The 20,277-nt window shown below is 43.7% G+C and overlaps 1 protein-coding gene across 1 annotated transcript in view; it reads right to left on the bottom strand.

The window, feature by feature from the left end:
- Nucleotides 1-20,277, bottom strand: part of LOC103179015 (dystonin) — a 323,265-nt gene that overhangs the window by 235,422 nt on the left and 67,566 nt on the right. The window contains exon 2 of the mRNA XM_042333693.1: nucleotides 13,764-13,825. Within this exon, the coding sequence (XP_042189627.1) occupies nucleotides 13,764-13,825 (62 nt within the window). The remainder of the gene's footprint in view (nucleotides 1-13,763; nucleotides 13,826-20,277) is intronic.

Genomic DNA, 20,277 nt, shown 5'->3' with positions numbered 1-20,277 from the left:
AGGTGAAGACAGTAGCAAAGTACTTGTTTAATGACTCTGCCATGTCTTTGTCCCCTACTATAATTCCCCCCGTCTCTGCCTCTAACGGACCCATATTTACCTTTGACAGCCTCTTCCTCTTTATATATTTATAAAAACTCTTGCAGTCTGTCCTTATGTTCCTCGCTAGTTTGCCCTCATATACCATTTTCTCCCTCTTAATCACTTTTTTGGTTCCCCTTTTTTGGTACTGAACCTAGTACCACATTTTCAAAATAATAAACCTTGCGTTTGATACAGCGTCTTTCATGTTGGGAGGACGTCTCAAAGCGTTTCAAACTCGCGATCATCTTTCCCCTCCCTCACAGACACCCTGCTCCTACTCCCCAGCTCAGGTGCCCAGTTAGCAATGTTAAGCACTTTCAGACATCCATGCAACGTGAAGACCACTACATGAGCACTTCCCGCCACAAAAGGCATATTTTCCAGGTGAACACGGCAGCCAACATTGTCTGTCGCTAACACCCATGAAGCGGGGGAGTGGGGCTTTGAAGGAGCCAGCACAGGCATAATTTGACCCGAATGGTCTCCTTCTGTGCTGTAACGTTTTATGATTCTAAGTGAATAAGCCACTTTATCTGGGGGATTATTGGCTATAGTCAAAGGAGAGAAACTTTTGTAAGATTGCAAAAAGCTGTGAGTGACTCAGGCCCACATTATAAAATGCTGAATGAGGTATTGCTGTATCTTGTCAAATTTCTCACGTCGGAATCAGACCTCACAGCCAAAGGTAATGCATTTCTTTTTGCCTTTGAGGGGCCCCAAATTCCACTTGGTTTTAGCCTGCTCGGCTGTTTTGTTTCAAATTTTAGGATTTTGCAAACAATTTGGAAAACTTGAATTCAGTCTTAATTTCAGCCTATGTTCTTTGGGTCTTAAAGCAAAGGAGGGGCAGACAGCAAGTCAAGACCACAAGTGACACAATAATACTAATAATCCTTGCATTTCACATAGCGCCTTATCAACTCGTTGAGACATTTCAAAATGCTTCACAGAATATATTGTAAATTAAATGACTATTTTGTGGATAAACGCACAGATATATATAGTAGTTTATCACATCGACAAAACAACAGAAAGTACTAATTATTTTTTGTAAATTGCAGTAACTGTGTGTTTCGGGCTGAAAGCAATGTACCAATTGTCCACAAACAGTCCTGGAATGAATGACCAATTTTATCTGGGGGATTGTTGGCCAGGACACCAGGAGAAACTCCTTTCTCTTTTCAAATAGTGCCACGGGTTCTTTAACGTCCACCTGAACATGCAGATGGGACACGAGTTAAAGTGCTCTGAGACGCGAATCCACATGAAGGTCACTACATAAATTTAAGCTGTTGTTAACATTTCATTGAAAGGACGGAACCTCCAACAATGCAAAGCTCCTGCAAAGCTGCAGAAGTCTCAACTGGCCTATGAGCTCAAAGTGCCAACGTGTGGCTTAAGGGTATGTGACTTTTACTACTTATCGGCTATACATCACCCTTCACGCAGAGTAGTATCTGGAAGCACTAAACCATGATGGAGCTTGATGCTGAGCTGGGAAGAAAGTGGGGAATTTAACAGTTTACAGCAACATCACATACAATGGGCCTGCGCCAGCTTTTTGCAATGTTGCAAAACATTCTCTCCTTTGACCATAGGCATGGTCGAACAGGAAGGTCTTCAGGTATGTCTGAAGAAGGACAAAAAGGGGGCAAGATAGATGGACTGAGGCAAAGAGTTCCAGGATATCAGGGTGTAGTGACTGAAAGCACGGCTCCCAATGGTGGGGAGGGGACAAGGGACAAAGGCTGGAGTCAACTGAGCGAAGGATTGTGGAGTGGGATATAAGCAGGTGGGAGAGGTAGAGACAAGAAAAAAAAGGAACAACAACAATTAATGCCTTGATATCGTGTCTTGCAACTGAGTCCAGAATAACATTTAAAAAGGAATAGGCTGCAAACTGGTGGATATTTAGAAAAGGGAGTTTCTCAGTGTCCTGGCCAACAATCCCCCAGAAAAAAATTGGGTCCCTCACTTCATGGCTGTTTGTGGGACACCTGCTGTCATAATCACATACAAAAACCACAATATATCCTACAAAGTGCTCTGAGACATTCACCCGATGTCAATGGTGCTATACTGAAGGTAAGGATGATTATTGTATATTAAACGTTGCCGGGAAAAAGAGAAGTGGAATAGAATTATAGTAGAGAGAACCCATTTGGACATAGAGTGGATCGTGGTGGGGGTGGTTGGGGGGAGATACCAAACACTAACTCAGACAGGACGGGTTGAATTGCCTCCTTCTGTGCTATAAACCATCGGGGGTGTTAAATGAGCTGGTGAAGTGCGTCTGCTTCCGCTTCTATCCTGTCACTCATTCATGGTCAAGATGATATTGTGGCAGACTAGTGTATTTAAACCCTGCCCACTCCCTCCCTCCCTCCCTCTCTCGCAGCTTCCACATCAGGCACCTCATGACAATCCTGATAAGAAAAACCCTTTATCTTCACTGTTGGCACAAACCGAGAACTTCCTATTCTAAAAATATTACCAGCTTAGCCTACATTCACAATAAACCTAACATCATCCTTTCATTGGATACAATGACTTCTCACATTGAAGCATCTCAAAGGTCTTCACATTATTTTTCGGTAAAGTGTAGTGACCGTATTTTGTAGACGAACAGGACAGCTAATGTGTCTCACAAGCAGCTGTGATCATTTTTTTGTATAAATCAGAAGGGATTAATTGCTCGTGTTGCAGCTCTTGCCTATGCTCACTCAAGCAGGACATTGATATGGAGCAAAAGGCAGCTCCTTCCTTATAGGAACCAGAAAGTATATCAGGAAAGTAGGAAAATACAGGACAGGAAAATATAGTTGAATGTTGTTTACCCACATGCCAATTAACCTCATATTCCACTATCCGCACAGTCCTCCCAAGTGGAAGTTGGATGCACAGCAACAAGAAGTACTCTTGTGGGCATGTGCAAGGTTACTGGCTTGGTATCTAATGATGTGTTGATCCCTGGAAACTGGCATATCAAGTCTGCAAGACTCGGGATATCGGATGAAATCGGCCCGTGGCATGGCCGCATCAGTTGGACCACCTTGAATGTTCACTCAGTGTGTTTCTAGACACCAAGCCAGCAGCCTTGCACGTGTGCACAAAGGTTTTTTTAATGTTTATCTTTTCCGCATGTGTAAATCCACTCCCCTAAAATACTGCTATAAGTCGATCCACACCCTAAAACAGTGCTTTTAGCAAGCCTGCAATTATAACAAAGCATGTTCTTACCAAGGTTTTACTCTCTCTCTCTCTCCGTTTAGATGCAGCTACAACAATAACTAGCGCCCTTCATGTGGTTAGCCTCTCGGAGTATATATAGACGATCTGCCTGGTGTAAAGGAACTCTCTCTCTCCCATTCCTATCTCTAAGAAAATGGTTTCCTGGCCTGTACTTCCCCTCCTCGTCCAAATTTACACCAATTCAAATAAATCAGCTGCTTATCTCCTCAATGTTTAGGGGAGCTGGCTAGCACAGATTAGCTGCCACCTACGTTTGACGATAAAACACGATTCACGTCATTTCCAATCAAGAATATTCCGTAAGGTGTTGTATAAACGCAAGCTGTTATTAGCTATCACTATTATTAACTCAGAAACCTAGACATTTTCAGCATAAAAGGAAGACGGTAATCCTATCGCACTTGTGATCACCAGCATATTTTTCATCTAAATCACCTTTTTCAGGCTGATTTACTGTGAGACAAAGTTTTTGCTGCCTCCCATTTACTGTAAACAAAGGTCAAAACTGCAGCTCTTCTCACCCCCCCCCCCCCCCACCCTCACCCCCCACAACCCTGTATGGATCCTGAAGTATTTTCCCAGTCCAGAACACGATGATACAAGATGACAATATAAACCACATTATCTCAACTGTACCACGAGAGGGAGTATGTGGGCTGGGTACAAAGAGCAGTGAACACAGGAACAGGATTAGGCCATTCAGCCCCTCGAACACGTTCCGCCATTCTATAAAATCATGACTATTTTGCACCTCAACTCCAATTACCTGCCCTTGCCACGTATCCCCTTGATACCCAGACCTAACAAATATTTCAGTCTTGAAATGTGAATGGTTCCAGCATCCGCAGCCTTTTGGGGGAGAGAGTTCCAGATTTACGCTACCCTTTGTGTGAAAAAAAAGCTTCCTGATTTGACTCCTAAATGGCTTAGCTTTAATTTTCAGATTATGTGGAGGCAGGGTTTGTCTGTGTGTGTTTGTGCACGTACACGAGTGAATGATCGAGTGAGCAAGTGAGTGAGCGAGCACTTTTCTTTGGTCAGCTGGGTGTCTGACATAGTTTGTCCAAATGAAACAGAGTTCCATATATCATTTACGCATGAAAATTCCAGAGCTGCTTATCGGAATGGAACACGCACTCTCTCCCTGGAGGGACACATCCGGAGAGAGTATGCAGAGAGAGAGAGAGAGAGAGAGGGAAGAGAGAGAGAGAGAGAGAGAGAAACTCCCTTCTCTTTTTGTGGAGTGCTACGGGATCTTAAGCATCTGAAAAGTCAAACAGGGCTTTGGTTTAACGTCTGATCTGAAAGACGGCAATAAAAAACATTTCAGCTATGTTAAATTTTTAAGACAAAATCATCTTACAAGCCGGGATTGCGAGTATCTGGTATATACACAAGGGACTCAGAACGTTACAAGCAATGGGCAGAGCAACTAAAATCAATGCATCTTCCTGCGGCGCTGATTGACCAAACACACAAGTTAAATCACACAGAAAAATGGAGCAACAGGAGAATATTTCCATCTGTGAAATTTGATTGATCGCTTTCAGCTTCGATGCCCTTGACAGATATCCGATTCACTGGCAATATATTACGCAACCGTTTGCATTGATTTGTGTGTCGACCTGCTTCAGTCTTGCATCTAGTCAATGTGGCAGAGAATCCTCCCACTCAGCTTCTGCTAACCCTGCAACTTAAAGCCCTAATGGGTACGGTAGTCCAAGCTGGACAAGCAATGGGAAAGCTTGCCAGGGAGTGCTCTCAAGGGCAAGCTGTGTGGTTCTAGCTGGTTGGACTCCAGAGGTAACCCAACGCAAATTCTAGGGTTCCCAAGCCTTGCCTTTGGCCAACCTGTGCCTAATACGTTTCAGAATTATGTAATTAAGGTACGTCCCTCCAGGGAGAGAGTGCGCATTCCATTCCACAATCTATCTCTGGGATTTCCATGTGTAGTTGGGATGCGTGGAATTCTCAGTTTGGTTTGGATACTCTTAAGCACAATGATGGGTTTCCGCATGTGTCAAGACACCTGGCTGACCCCCAAAACATTATCGCCTCTTGAGTTAGGTTTGCCTGTTCAGGTGAAAGCTAAAAATGGAGTTTCTCGTAATGTCCTGGCCAACAGGTTCCCGAAATAAAATTTATCATTCACTTCACAGCTTCTTTGTGGGAAACTGCTGTGCGCAAAATTGGCTGCCGCATTTGTCTGATTTCATTTGTATAGCGCCTTTCATGTCGGGAAGACATCCCAAGGTGCTGAACAGTCAGTGCTTTGGATGCAAGCTGGGGGTTGGGATTGGGGAGAGAAGAGGGCAGGGGTTGGAAGCAGGGTGATTGAAAGCACAGTCGAAGAGGAGAGTCTTGAGAGGGGTCTTGAAGGAGGCAAGGGAGGGGATGAGGTGGAGGGACTGCGGGATAGAGTTCCAGAGTGTAGGAGTAAAGCGGCAGAAGGCCTGCCCAATAATGGCTACAAAAATACACAGTAATCACGAGTCAAATACAGTAAACCTGCGAAACGCTTTCAGACGTCCTCCTGAAGTGAGAGCCGCTCTATTAATTGTACAATTTATTAAACATTTATACGGTCTGAAACAGGACAAGCACATAGCTCCCAAAACAGGACCAGCCAGATAATCCACGAGAGAGAGAGACACACACACACACACCCAGCAGCAATGTAAGACACCTTTGATTTTAGCTAAGAAAAAGCAGCTTGGTATCATTCAGTACAAACTGACACGAGTGACCAATACTCTGTGGATTCACGGATCCTGTACCAATGACGTAGGACAGTGGGCCTCCAGCTGTCAATCTGACAAATGGCATTACCGTCACTATTCCAAAATGGAGAAACTTCACCCCTGACGCCCATCTGACACATTCATCAAGGCACCCAAGGGTAAGGCCCGCTGACGTGTTATATTCCATTTTATTAAAAAATCAATTGCCATTTTCCCTCTAATCTTCCCACGTCCCTGCGTGCCAGATGGCAGTGGACAGAATGGGAATTAAAAACAGAAGCTCTTAATTACTGTGAGTTAAGGTGAAACAGTTCACTGTGAGATTTCCGTCTCATCCCAGGCAGAAATCTGGGGTAGATCAAACCAAGCCTTGTCAAGTAAGATTCAGAGGCTGAAAATGTACATTGGTCTTAGCACTGCCTCATGAAGAAACTTGCAAAAATTTCTACAACAAAATAATTATATATATATATATATATAATCCCTGCACTTCAAATATCAGCTACATTCTCAAAAACATCTCAAAGGTCTTTACAGGCAATTGCTGTCAAATGCAGTAGCTGCATTTGTAGACAAATGCGGATCCCAAGCTCTCTCACACATAAGGTAAACGACCAATATTATCTGGGGGTCTTATTGTTCAGGACAATGGGAGAAGTTCTCTTCTCCTTTTGAAAAGCATCACTAGATTTTTAACATCCAACCAGAACTGCGCTGTATGGCACTTTGAAATGGTTTGACGTATAGACACTAATTTGTGTGAGAGACGCACACTTAGCCCCAATTTTTTGAATTCACTTTAAAAAAATATCTTCAACATCTCTGTCACATCTCAGGAATGTATGGGCTGACATTCCAGCCAGTGTGACACGTGGCTTTAATTTCAATTAAAGTCAAACTCTTTGGTGACTTTAACTGAAATTTCCCATTATAAATTGTGCAAAACTGTCAGTCAGGCTCAGTTGGTAGCACTTTCACCCTCAAGAGTCAGCTGGCTGTGGGTTTAAACCCCAGATCGAGACTTTGAATCTATGAAGTGCTCTGAGCCATTAATCCTACACGAACAACGCTGTATAAATGCAGGTTGTTGATGTAGTATCCTAAATTGATGTCCTTGAGATACTGACTCAAAATGTTAAACCAAGGTTCTCGGTCTGTCTGTACCGGTGGTTCATATTCCAGAGTGACAGAACTTATAATGATGAGATACATACAGATTTTACAAGAGCAAGCTGAGGCCTTTTTTTGTGGTCAGCCAGCTGTCGTCTGACACGTTCAGAAACTCATCACATACTTAAGAGCATCAAGACCAAACACATTATCAAGCCTTCTCAAGCGCTTCACAAAATCTACGTGTTTTGTAGGCAAACACTGCAGCCAATTTGCACACATCAAACGTACCATGAAGCAAACAGCCATGAAGTGACTGACCAATTTTTATCTACTTATCTATTCAAATGGACCTCCACAGCACATCTGTCATGAACTGCACAGTTGAACCTTCTGGCTGATCATCACTAAGTGACTAAAAACCACACAAACGTGGGTGTTTCACTGACGTCTAAACATGTGCCTGACAGTTCCAGGACTGTTCTATCAAGTCAAGTATTTTTGCTGCTGATCAATCGTTGCCTTAATTGGTTAGTTGATATAGATGAGAATACAGAAGCGATGCCCAAGGTGTAAATGACCCTTATCCAATATCAGTCGCATTAGTCCAAGCCGCAGCCAGAACAGGGCAGTTCAATCTATTTCACTGTTTCACTATTTCACCGACAAACCAAGTGAAGCGCTTTTCACGTCTTCTCGACATCTCAAAGCGCTTCACAGAATATGCTGTAAAGTGAATTGACTGTATATTTGTGGACGAAACGCGGGAGCCAATTGCATACAAACAGTCGTGGATTGAAAATGACCAATTTATTATTGTTTTTGTTTTTTGGAGGGATTATTATTAGGTGTGTGGAGTAAGGAAACTTGCCCAAGGTTTCGTCCTGCCTGGAATTGAACTCAGGTGTCTCGCTTGCAAGGCGAGTGCTCTAACCACTGAGCTACAGGACTCCACATTATTATGGTTTAATTACAACATTACCTTGCAAACGACCAATATGCTTATTATCCCTGTTCATAAAAACACACATAAAACTATTTGAAATGTAGTTGTAGATATTTTACTTTTGATCTCTTCAATCTGTTGTGGAATCATATTGGTGACACTTAATATAAATATAAACGTATATCATAATAAGCTTATATTTCGAACAGCGCCTTTCATGTTGGGAGGACATCTCAAAGTGCTTTACAGAATTTGCTGTAAAGCATAGTGACTGTTTTGTGGGAGAACGTGGCAGCCAATTTATGCACATCAATATACCACAAACAGCCATGCAACGAATGACCAATTATATTTTGGGGACTGTTGGCCAGGACACAGGTAGAAATAGCCTTCTCTTTTCAAATAGTGTCATGGAATCTTTAACATGCACCAGAACAGCCAAATAGGGCTTCGATTTAATGTCTCATCAGAAGGATGGCATCTCCAACGATGCAACACAACCCTAGCACTGCAATGGAGAGTTAGCTTTGATAACATGCGTTTCAAGTCCCGACATAGGCTCGAATCCACAGCCTTCTAACTCAGAGGCGAGAGCACTACCAACTGAGCCATACTGACACAACTAGCCCACATGCGAGCCAATTTTCTTCAGGAATCTTAAGATTTTGCAGAATTCGTGGAAAATTCTTCAATTCCGGCAAGAATTTGGAAGTCAGTTTTGTGCAGATCTTGAATTGCTCCAGCTTCCAAACAAGACAGAATTTGAGAATTTTCCACAGACTACACGTGATCTTGGACTTCAAGACAAAATAGTTTGGCTGACAGCCTAAGACTAGATTGAACTCAGAGTGACATTGTTTGTTCCTTCCTCAGATACCAACAACTTGTATTTATACAGTGCCCTTCACGCTCGGTAGCATCCCAGAGTGTTTAACAGTGGCGGAGTCTGACCCCCAAGCTAGGGAGAATATTAGGGCACGCCCCTGACGTTTCTCATGCCCCTGACCTCACCAGAGAGGTCACTTTAAGGAGATTGCTCTCACCTCACCCCAAGGCATCAGTAACACTGTTTGGAAGACAGCCCAACACGCCCTTATAGAATTTGCATTCCACTTCACTCTCTCTATCTGGAGTGGAGTCCTGTAGCTCAGTGGTTAGAGCACTCACTTTGAAAGCGAGACACCTGGGTTCAATTCCAGACAGGGCGAAACCTTGGGCAAGTTTCCTTACTCCACACGCCTAATAATAATCCCTCCAAAAACAATAATAAATTGGTCATTTTGAATCTACGATTGTTTGTGGGACATTGCTGTGCGCAATTGGCTGCCGCGTTCGCCCACAAATATACAGTCAATTCACTTTACAGTATATTCTGTGAAGCGCTTTGGGACGTCCTCCCGACGTGAAAAGCGCTATATCAAATGCAAGGATTATTATTATCTGACATTTAACATTAAACACATCAACTCTTAGCTCTGTGTTTTGTTCTCACAAGGAACAGCATTGAAATGTAACTAAAGCGATTTAGGAAATGAAAAGCTCTTCAGGAAAACATACATTTTGTTGCAAAAGAACTCAACAATTCATTCATTCAAAATCAACTCACGTTGTCCAACCCATAGAATCAAATTACTTAATATGGTGAACAATCGCACCTTGTTCAGCTTTAAATTAGGAAAAGTTTTTTCCTTGCAGTTACTAAAAATAAACCGCCTTCTAAAATTAGGACTAGATGCAAGAGTTCAAAGCGCTTCATGGCATTTTATTGTTAAGTGTAGTAACTGTGTATTGTTAGGCAAACGCAGGCAATTTGATTACAAGACTATAAGCAATAACTTGCACTTATATAGTGCCCTCCGTGCAGGGAACTTAACAGTGGCGGAGCCTGACTCTGAGCCTGGAAGGAGTGGGAGGTGACTGAAAGCATGGTTGAAGAGGAAGGTTTTCAAGCGGGGCTTGAAAAAGGGGAGAGAGAGGGCAAGGCGGGAGATTGAGGGAGAGCGTTGCAGAGTTTCGAGGTTTAGTGGCTGAAAGCACAACCTCTGATAGTGGGGCAGAGGGTGCGAAGGATGAGCAGGAGGCTAGTGCCAGTCGAGCGGAGGCACCGGGTGGTGGATTGGAGCATGAGGAGGATGGAGAAGTAGGGAGGTGCCAGAGAGTGAAGGGACTTGAAGAAAATTACCAATTTTTTCTGGTAGATTGTTGGCTAGGACACTGGAATAATCGCCCTCTTTGAGTAGTGTCACAGGATTTTTAACATCCACTGGAACAGCCAGTCAGGACCTCGCTAATAACATCTCATCCAAAAGGACGTCACCTCTGATTGACAATACATCGCTCCCCTAACATTGCACTGGAGAGTCAACCTCAATGGTGAGTTGAAAGTCTCGACATGGGACTTAAACTTACAACCTTCTGACCCACGAGGCAAAAATGCTACCGACTGAGCCAAACTGTCACCAAGACCAGCCTAACCCCGGAGAATGCCGGTCATAAATGATCACATCACCTTGTACTGTGGTCACTGCAGCCTCAGGCAGCATGAGCAAACACACAGTCAATAGCCAGCCCTGTGTGCTGTGTGCCAGGACTTAGCTCATCAGCAGTCAAGCTAACAAGAATGTGAAGCACAAGTGAAGACAGTCACCAACATCTTGTGGATAAAAGTTTCCTTTTCCTTCTGCAGCACATACAGGAGCTTCAAACATCCAAATCCAGATTCTAAACCATCCGTGAGGTTCGGCAACAGCTGGATTAAGAGAATTTCAATGATTGTTGTGAAATAATTCAGTGTTGGGGGTAGGCTTCAGTGTCGGAGGTGTTGTCCTTCGGATGAGATGTTAAACTGAACTATTGTCCGTCTGTTCAAGTGGATATTCATGATCCCACCAACCAAAATGACAAATCAGTGTCTCCCAGTATGCTGGCCAATGATACCCCCAATAAAATTGTTTATTCCCATGTGGATATTTGTGGAACATTGCTGTGCACATATTGGCTGTCATATTTGCCCACAAAAATTATACAGTCACTATACTTTATAGTAGAATCCTGTGAACCATTTTGAGACGTCGCAGTAACATGATAAAACATAATCCCAATTGCAGGTAATATTAAACATTATTTAATACATTAAGGATAGGAGCCAACTGCAGGAAGACATAGACAGAATGGTAAAATGGGCAGACACATGGCAGATGAATTTCAATGTGGAGAAATGCGAGGTAATGCATTTTGGTAGAAAGAATGAGGGGAGACAATATAGGCTGGTAATACAATCTTAAGGGGGGTGAAAGAACAGAGAGACCTGGGAGTCAGGTAAATGAATCCTTGAAGGTGGCAGCACAGGTAGATAAAGCTGTAAAAAGGGCATATGGGATACTAGGCTTTATAAATAGGGGCATAGAGTACAAGAGTCAGGAGGTTATGATTAACCTATATAAAACATTGTTTAGGCTTCAGTTAGAATACTGCGCCCAGTTCTGGGCACCACACTATAGGAAGGATGTTAAGGCATTGGAAAGGGTGCAGAGGAGATTTACAAGGATGGTACCAGGAATGAGGGACCTTGATTATGAGGAAAGGCTAGAGAGGCTAGGATTATTCTCATTGGAGCAGAGAAGGTTACGAGGAGACCCAATAGAGGTCTTCAAAATCATGAGGGGATTTGATAGGTTAGAAAGGGAAAAACTGTTTCCACTGGTGGGTGTGTTGGTGACTTGAGGTCTCTAAAAGAAGCAGAGGGGAGGTGAGAAGATATTTTTTCATGCAACGAGTTGTTCGAATCTGGAACGCATTGCCTGAAAGGATGGTCGAGGCCGATTTGATAACAACTTATAAAACGCGGTGGACGGGTATTTGAGGAGGGTTTGCAGGGTTATGAGGAAAGGGCTGGGGAGTGGGATTGACATTACATTGCTCTTCTCAAAGAGCAGGCACAGACTCAATGGGCCGAACGGCTTCTTTTTCTGCTGTACGATTCTATGATTCTATGCATCAGTTGGTGAAACTATCTGCACCCGTCAGTAACTGAAGGGCAATTAATTTAACATGAAAATAATAATCCTTGCATTTGATTTAGCACCTCGTTGCGACGTCTCAAAGTAATTCACAGAATATACTGTAAAGTGAATTGACTGTATATTTTGTTGGCAAAATGTGGCGCCAATTCCACACAGTCATGCCCCATAAACAGTCATTGATTGAGTGACCAAATTTCTAGATTTTTATTACAAGATAAGATAATCATCAGAAAAAACATAAGAAGGTTAGAACGTTTCTCATTACAAAACCATTAACAAGGTGAGGAGTGCTATGTGCAAACACAAGCCCCATGTCACACTGCTTTATGGTAAAATAAATGACTAATCTGAACTCACGTAATTTGATTGTTTTGAATAGCCCATAAAAAGCCTGTCTGAAGCTGTGATCAAACAGATTGCAGCGTGGGAGAAAGCAATCTAACACAGTAAGACAAGTTACCCACAAGAGCTGACAGCTCGAATCCCAGTTCCCTATTATTTTACAGAAATTCTTGTAAAGATTTATTGAACTCCTTTTTTTTATTACTAATAGCATAATAGAAGATTTGGTCAAAATCCAACAAACCCTTGGGAAATCAGCTCTCTAAGTACATCAGAAGAAGTGATCCTGGAATTCAACACTATCCTCGAGGGGGAAGCGGGGGATAAGCAAACAAAACATGCTCGACAACAATGTCAGAATCAAGCCAACTTTCTGTGGCGGTCTCGGTAGTCCTGTTTCTGAGCCAGGCAGTCCACAGTTCTCCAGGGTACTGCTAATGACATCGCAGCTAGCCTGGCTCATCGACAGGACTTAGCGGGGCAGACCAGTCACTAGGGGCAGGGATTCTTTCCACTCAGTTCCCGTTAACCCTGCAAGCTAAATAAGGTGGTCCAAGCTCAACAAGCAGTGGGAAAACTTGCCACCTGGTGCTATCAATGGCAAGATGTACAGCAGTACTCCGAAGCACACTCTGGTGTCTCCAAGCCTTGGCTCTCACCGACCTGTGCCTAATACTCTCTGGGTTTAGGTAAACAGGGTGCATCATGACTGATCTGTACGTCAACTCCATTTACCCGCCTTTGTTCCATATCCCTTGATATCCTTACCTGACCTTGTTATGTAAGAGTACCGCTTGTTAGACAAAGATATCACTCCCTCCAGGAAGTGAGGGTGCATTCTGCCCCAATACATAGGAATCTCCATGTGTAAGCACAGTCACAGAGCTAAGTCTTGAGTTTTGAGGTTTTAAAAGTTGAGAGAGAGCGGCCAAAGGAGAGCGACTCCATGATGGATTTCCAATGAACAGAGGCAGACCTGCTGAAGGCTCACCCACCGGATGAAAGGGAAAACAGGTGGGAGATGTGAAGCAGGCTAGTTTTTGGTGAGTAGTTAGTGGCTGGGACTGTTGGTTCACATGAGGTCAGAAAAGTAGGGTATGGAGAGGACGAGAATCAAAATAACTCTCTGCCATGATACACTGAATTGTTTTCAAAGATGGACATGAGACTCAAGAGACTTATCCCCCTGCATTGGGCAGTAAAAGTGTGAGTCAGGTGTTCTTAAACCTGAGAAAACACACACACACACATTGAAATTTTACTGACCTTAATGAGATGTTTGTTGATCCATTTTGTGAAAGTCTTTTTCTGCACTTTGTCCCGTTCATCTGTGGAGAGACGAAAACAAAGAGGAATAAATTCAGAGTGCGGCTGACCCAGCTAACTGCAACGTCTCTACTTCCAATGAGCTTCCGTTCAATAGCAAGGAAGATAAGATGATTTTTTTTAATAAATCGATCACCACCCACCTTCGGAACAACTTCACAACACAACTTCTCTACTGATTTTGAGGGTGGTACCAGGATGTGATTCATGAAGTGACAACATGACATACAGAGACATTCTGGAACCTTATCAGCAGTGGGATGTAATGGGTGATTGATGATAGACTCTCTCTCTTTCGCCCCTTTCTTTTCTGTAAAGCTCTACGAGTTCTTTGGGTCTAAGTTGCAGTACCTCTCAAAAGGTTTAACCGAATAAGAAAAATGTGATTAATTAATTTCTGAACCACTGAATTTGCGCAGTTAATTTTTTTGGGGGAAAAAATGCTGTAGAACTTGCAACAAGACTAAATGTCTTGTGAATTAGAGCTTGCTGGTTGGTAATGCAAGATCTGGAGATCGTAGGTGACCGGATGAAGGTCCGAATGTCTGAAACAAAGAATGCCCACCCTACCATCTCCCCATCATGGCAATGGTTTCTTAAAATGAGTCCAGTGTCATCCTTGCTGGCAACCCGCTGCAGTTGTTGATTAATTTTTGCATACAAAAATACACAGGTGAATGTCATATGCTTGCCCTCCACAACCTTGAGCCGGATATTGAAGTGCCTGTGGATTTCCATCACTACCAAAAGCACCAAGGAAGAGCTGTCCTACAACAGAGGTAAGATTCAGGGGCCAAACAGTATTTTGCTCAATTATAATAATAATCCTTGTATTTGGTGAAGCACCTTATCACAGGGTAAGCACATCTCACAGTTCTTCAAGGCATCACCTTGAAATGGAGTAGCAGTGTATGCGGAGGCGAACGTGGCAGCACAATTGCGTACAGCAATGTCCCAGCCATGAAACTACATCCAAGGGGGGGAGGCAGGACACTTGGAGAAATTCCATTCTCTTTTCAAATAGAGCCACGGATCTTTAACTTCCACCTGAACAGGCAGATCGGGCCTTGGTTTAACGTCTCATCCAAAGGACAATACCTCCAACAATGCAACACCACCCCCGCCCACCCCCACCCCCAGAACTGCATTGGAGTATCAACGTACACTATATGTTTCGAAGTCCAGGAGTGGGGCTTGAAGCCACAACCTTCTGACTCAAGAGGCGAGAGTCCTACCACTAAACCAAGCTGACACTCAAGCAGTGGTAATAATGGTGTCAGCTTACTTCAGCAGTGTCATCTTACTGATCTCTGAATGTTGATGGGTCAGCAATGCTAGTTCAGCAAGTATTGGTCAAACCCGGAATGTGTCTTTGCACATACTAAGTGGAGATTCCCACAAGCCGGAGAAGCCTTGTGAAGCTGCACCACTGGAACGTCCTGTGGTTGCCTTTGATTGATGTGGACTGATGAGAGACTGGTTCCAGCAGTTCACGCTCCAGCTCTAAACACAAAGGTGTGGCTACAGCACAAAATAAATAACACAAAGCAAATCTGAAGCTTTTGCTGGGCCAAAGTCCCACGTGAATGTGGGAGTCCTATGCCACTATGTGTCTGCAGCAAGTCTGTCCGTGAATGAGCGAGAGATTCTCTGTTACTCAATAAACAATCTGAGCATAGGATGCACAGTACAAATTTACACTGGGCAGAGGGAGCAGCCGGAGTGATAGGGTTTGAGGAGGTCTCCGACTGTGTCTAGGTTCACCTCCCTTCTCTCCCTGGCTCCAAGACACCAAGCACTCCAAGATACTTAACACTCCATGTGAAGGGCCCCATATAAATGCAAGTAGTTGTTGCAACAACAACAACAAGATTCCATTTATAGAGCGCCTTTCACGTCGGGAGGACGTCCCAAGGCGCTGTACAGTTGGGTCAGGACCCGAGCAGGAGGGAAATGGTCAGGGTGAGGGGAGGGAAGGGAGGGAGCGAGGAGGGGGGAAATGGTCAGGGTGAGGGGAGGGAAGGGAGGGAGGGAGCGAGGAGGGGGTAGAGAGTCGAGAGGGGAGCTGAAGGCACGGTCAAAGAGAAAGATCTTGAGACCGGTCTTGAAGGAGGAAAGGGAGGAGGCGGCGAAGGCACTGGGGATAGAGTTCCAGAGCCTAGGGGCTAAGAGGCTGAAGGCCCGGCCACCGATGGTAGGGCGGTTGGGGCGGGGGATGTGGAGCAGACCGGAGCCAGAGGAAAGGAGGGTACGAGAAGGTAGGTAGGGGGATAGTAGGTCAGAGAGGTACGAGGGTGCAAGGCCGTGAATGGCCTTGTAGGTGAGGATGAGGATCTTGAATTCGATCCTCTGGGGGATGGGGAGCCAGTGGAGGGGAGCGAGGGTTGGAGTGATGTGGTCGCGAAGCCTGGTGGGGCAGAGTTGCAGAGTGGGGCAAGACCATAGAATGATTTACAGGTTAGGATGAGGATCTTGAACCCGATCCGCTGGGGAATGGGGACCCAGTGGAGCCGGACAAGGATAGAGGTGATATATTCATGCCTTCCATCGAAGGAGGATGCCTCAAAGCGCTTCAAAGGATATACTGTAAAGTGTTTTGAGTGACTGTGCATTATGTAGACAACCACAGCACCCAAATTGCACAGTGTGTGACCAATTTTATTGATGCTGAGGTGGGGAGAGGGAATTCTGGATCAGGATCCTAGTAGAAATTCTTCTTCTGTCGAATAGTGCTATGGGATCTTTAATATCCATCCAAACTCAATTTAGCATCTCATCCAATGGTCAGAACCACTACCAATGCTGCACAGCCCCACTAATGCATTTGACTATCAGCATTGACTATACAAGGTCCAAGTCCTTTATAGAAATAGAAGTACAAGGCTGAACAGCGTGGGAGATAAATGTGGAGGGGCGGAATAGAGGAGGACTGAAGGTACAGTTAAAGCAATTGTGCTTTGGAAGGGTTTTGAAAGTGGAATGGGAGGGAGCAAGGCAAAGGGATTTAAGCAGTGAGTGCCAGAGGAGGGGCAAGATGGCCTAAGGTTTGCCCACCAATGGTGAGGAGGAGGTAATGGCCAGAGCTGGCACATTCACAGCCTGGAAGAGATACTTGAAGTTCTCTACTTTATTCAGCTAACATTCCTGAGCAACTTGGATGGACCTTGAGCTTTATCTATAAGATTCATGGACATGAGATATTTCTATACAATATGGTGTAAGGAGGGGGGGGGGGGAAGAGTATTATTGCGTGTGGCGTGGGAGAGGGGGGGATAGAGGGGTGATTTCTGGAGGAAGGAGATAGAGAAACATTTCCCATATTTGAGAGTGCACAAAAGTGGCTGGCACGTGCAGAATACACTCACTCCACAGTAAATCCTATGAACAGTTTTGATAGTTGGTAAGACACCATCAAATACAAGTATTATTAGTTCTTATCAAACAATAATAATAATCCCTCTGACCCAAAGTCAAAGACCCGACTCACAAGTCAAAACGCACCACTAACTTCACACTTAACATCTAATGGCCTGGGAGAGTCAGCATCAGAGTAATAAAAATAAAAAGAATGCTTACATTGGACATCTTGCCTTCCAGGAGAACGTCTCATAGTGTTTCATGAAAATAATAATAATCCTTGCATTTGATGAAGCGCCTTATTACGTCGTTGAAAATCCTCAAAATACTTCACAGAATATATTGTAAAGTGAACTGACTTTGCATTTTGCAGGCAGCCAATTGCGCTCAGCAGTGTCCCACAAACGGTCACAGATTGAGTGACCAAATTATTTATCTATTTACTTTTGGAGGGATTATTACCCATGGAACCTATCCGCCAAACAACGAACAACCGGGTTCTTACTCACTGCTAGGTAAACAGACTCGTGTAGAGTAAGGAAACTTGCCTAAGGTTTCGCCCTGCCCCGGAATCAACCTGAGTGCTCTCGTTTGTGTGCTCCAACCAATACTCTACAGGAATGTGTATTTTGCAAAAAAATGATTTTTAAATCATGTTATCAATTGAAAGTGCAACTACAGCTCCATAACTTGAAGGCCGAGCTTTCAGCCATCACGCTACTGACCTCTGGAACAAGCTTTCCAAAATCACTTTGGCACACTTCCTTCCTCCCAGTCTTCAAAAACCTTTAAAACACACACACACACGTACCTCCACAGCCATATCTGCCACAGTCTTGTAACCCTATATTTAGTGTTCCAAAGACATTCTATTAGATGCTATATAAATACAAGTTTGTACATTCTCGCAGCCTTGTATAATAATCATCCTTGCATTTCACATAGTGCCTGATCGTGTCATTGAGACGTCTCAAAGCAGAATACACCACAAAGTGAATTGACCGTATACTTGGTGCACAAACGAGGCAGCCAATTGCGCATAGCAGTGTCCCACCAATACGGATTGAATGACAATTTTTTTCTAAAAAAGGGATTATTACTCCCAGAAAAGCGATCCGCCGATCGACTAACAAACGGATTCCTACTTACTGCTAGGTAAACAGAGACGTGTGGAGTAAGGAAACTTGCATAAGGTTTTGCCCTGACCAGGAATCGAACCCTCTTGCTTGTGAAGTTAAGTGCTCAAATCAATACACTACAGAACTTCTGTGTGAAGAGTGGATAAGTGCTCGGGAACGTCCTACCAACATGAAAAGTGCCATATAATAATAATAATTCTTGCATTTGACAGAAAGCCTTATCACGTTTTCAAGATATCTCAAAGGCTTCACAGAATATACTGTAAAGTGAATTGACCATATATTTTGTGGGCAAAACATAAAACAGACATAAATCTGTTTTTGGTCTGATGCTCACTGGAGGTATGGTAGAGTATCAGTCAACAGGACTGGAAGCAACGCAACATTTTCCAATACTGAATTACAAAGATGTTCTTGGCTCTGGTTTAGAAGGTTACATTTTCTCCACAACCCTCGTCCACTCAATGACGAGCGCCTCTTTCATCTCTCGCTATATGAATGCAGTGCTTTGTACTTTGGATGAGAAGTTAAGCCATGGCCCATTCAGGTGGACTTTCAAGATGCTTTTGTTTAAAAAAAAACTCCTCGCTGTTGATGACTAATCCGTCTGTTTATGGATAGTTTATATTTTAAACCATGCTGTCATGGCAACAGTGGTACAATCCAGACAGTGAATGTTAGAGCAAATTCTTTGAGTGCTAAATGTTGCCGAGCTCTAAAATCCTGTGTTGCTCGAACTGCAGTTAATCAGGTTGAAAATCTACCTTTTCTCAGCGTGAAAATCAAATCATGGCAGGAATAGTGATCCTCACATTTGATATTATACCTTTCACATCGGGAAAACTTCTCAAAGAGCTTCATGGGGTTTACTGTAAGGTGTAGAGACTGTGTACTTTGTAGGCGAATGCAGCAGCCAGTTTGTGCACGGCAAAGTCCCACAAACATCCATGAATGAACCAACCAATTTTATAGGGAGATTGCTAGCCAGGACACAGAAAGGAAGAAGCTCTATTCTCTTTTTGAATAGCGCCATAGGATCTTTAAAGTTCACATGAACGGGCCAGAGTTTAAAAGTCTCATCCGAAGGACAGCTCCTCCAACAATGCAGCACTTCCCCAGGACTGCACTGGAGTGTAAGCCAAGACTATATGAGTACAAAGTCCTGAAGTGGGGCTTGGAAGCACAACCTTCTGGCTCAGAGGCAAAAGAGCCACTGAGCCAGTCCGACAAACAAATCTTAAAGAGGAAGCATTTGGCCCATCGAGCCTATGTAGATGCGAGCTCCTCCAATGGTGCCATTTCACCCAAAAAATAATCAATTAAATGAAATCCAAAATTATATTTGTAGAGCGAGCGCCTTTCATGTCGGAAGAACGTCCCAAGGCGATGAACAGTCAAGATTTGTACCAGAGCACGGCTCCTCGCGCCCTCATGACATTTTTGAGACGTCTCAAAGAGCTTCACAGGATATATTGTTAAAGTGGTGCAACTCTGTTTATTCTCTGTATAAGCGACCAAAGCTGTGAAATCCAGTGCCTGCATAATTGTGGAAAATGGATCAGCAAATTTGCACAGATCAAGGTTCCCATGGATGTTTCACCCACAAAATACACAGTCAATTCACTTTAAAGTATATTCTGTGAAACGCTTTGAGACATCTTCCACTCCAATGCAGTCCTGGGGGTCTGCTGCATTTTTGGAGGAGCTGTCCTTCGATGAGACGTTGAAGCCTGGCCTGTTCATGTGATTTTGAAAAGGGAAGAAGTTGTAGCAGAACGATTTGAAAAACATGCCAGAAAAGTAGCAGCAAGAACTCAGTCTTTGGATGAGGCATTAAAACCAAGATCCCTGTTCAGGTTGGCACTGAAAATCCTTTGACACGATTCGAAAGCGTTTCTCTCAGTATCCTGGTCAAAAGTTGCCCGCCCCCCACCGCATATCGTTCACTTCATAATAAT

This window comes from Callorhinchus milii, unplaced genomic scaffold, assembly GCF_018977255.1.
Source record: "Callorhinchus milii isolate IMCB2004 unplaced genomic scaffold, IMCB_Cmil_1.0 Scaffold3, whole genome shotgun sequence".
Taxonomy (NCBI): Eukaryota; Metazoa; Chordata; class Chondrichthyes; order Chimaeriformes; family Callorhinchidae; genus Callorhinchus; species Callorhinchus milii.
This window is presented reverse-complemented; position numbering and strand designations above follow the sequence as displayed.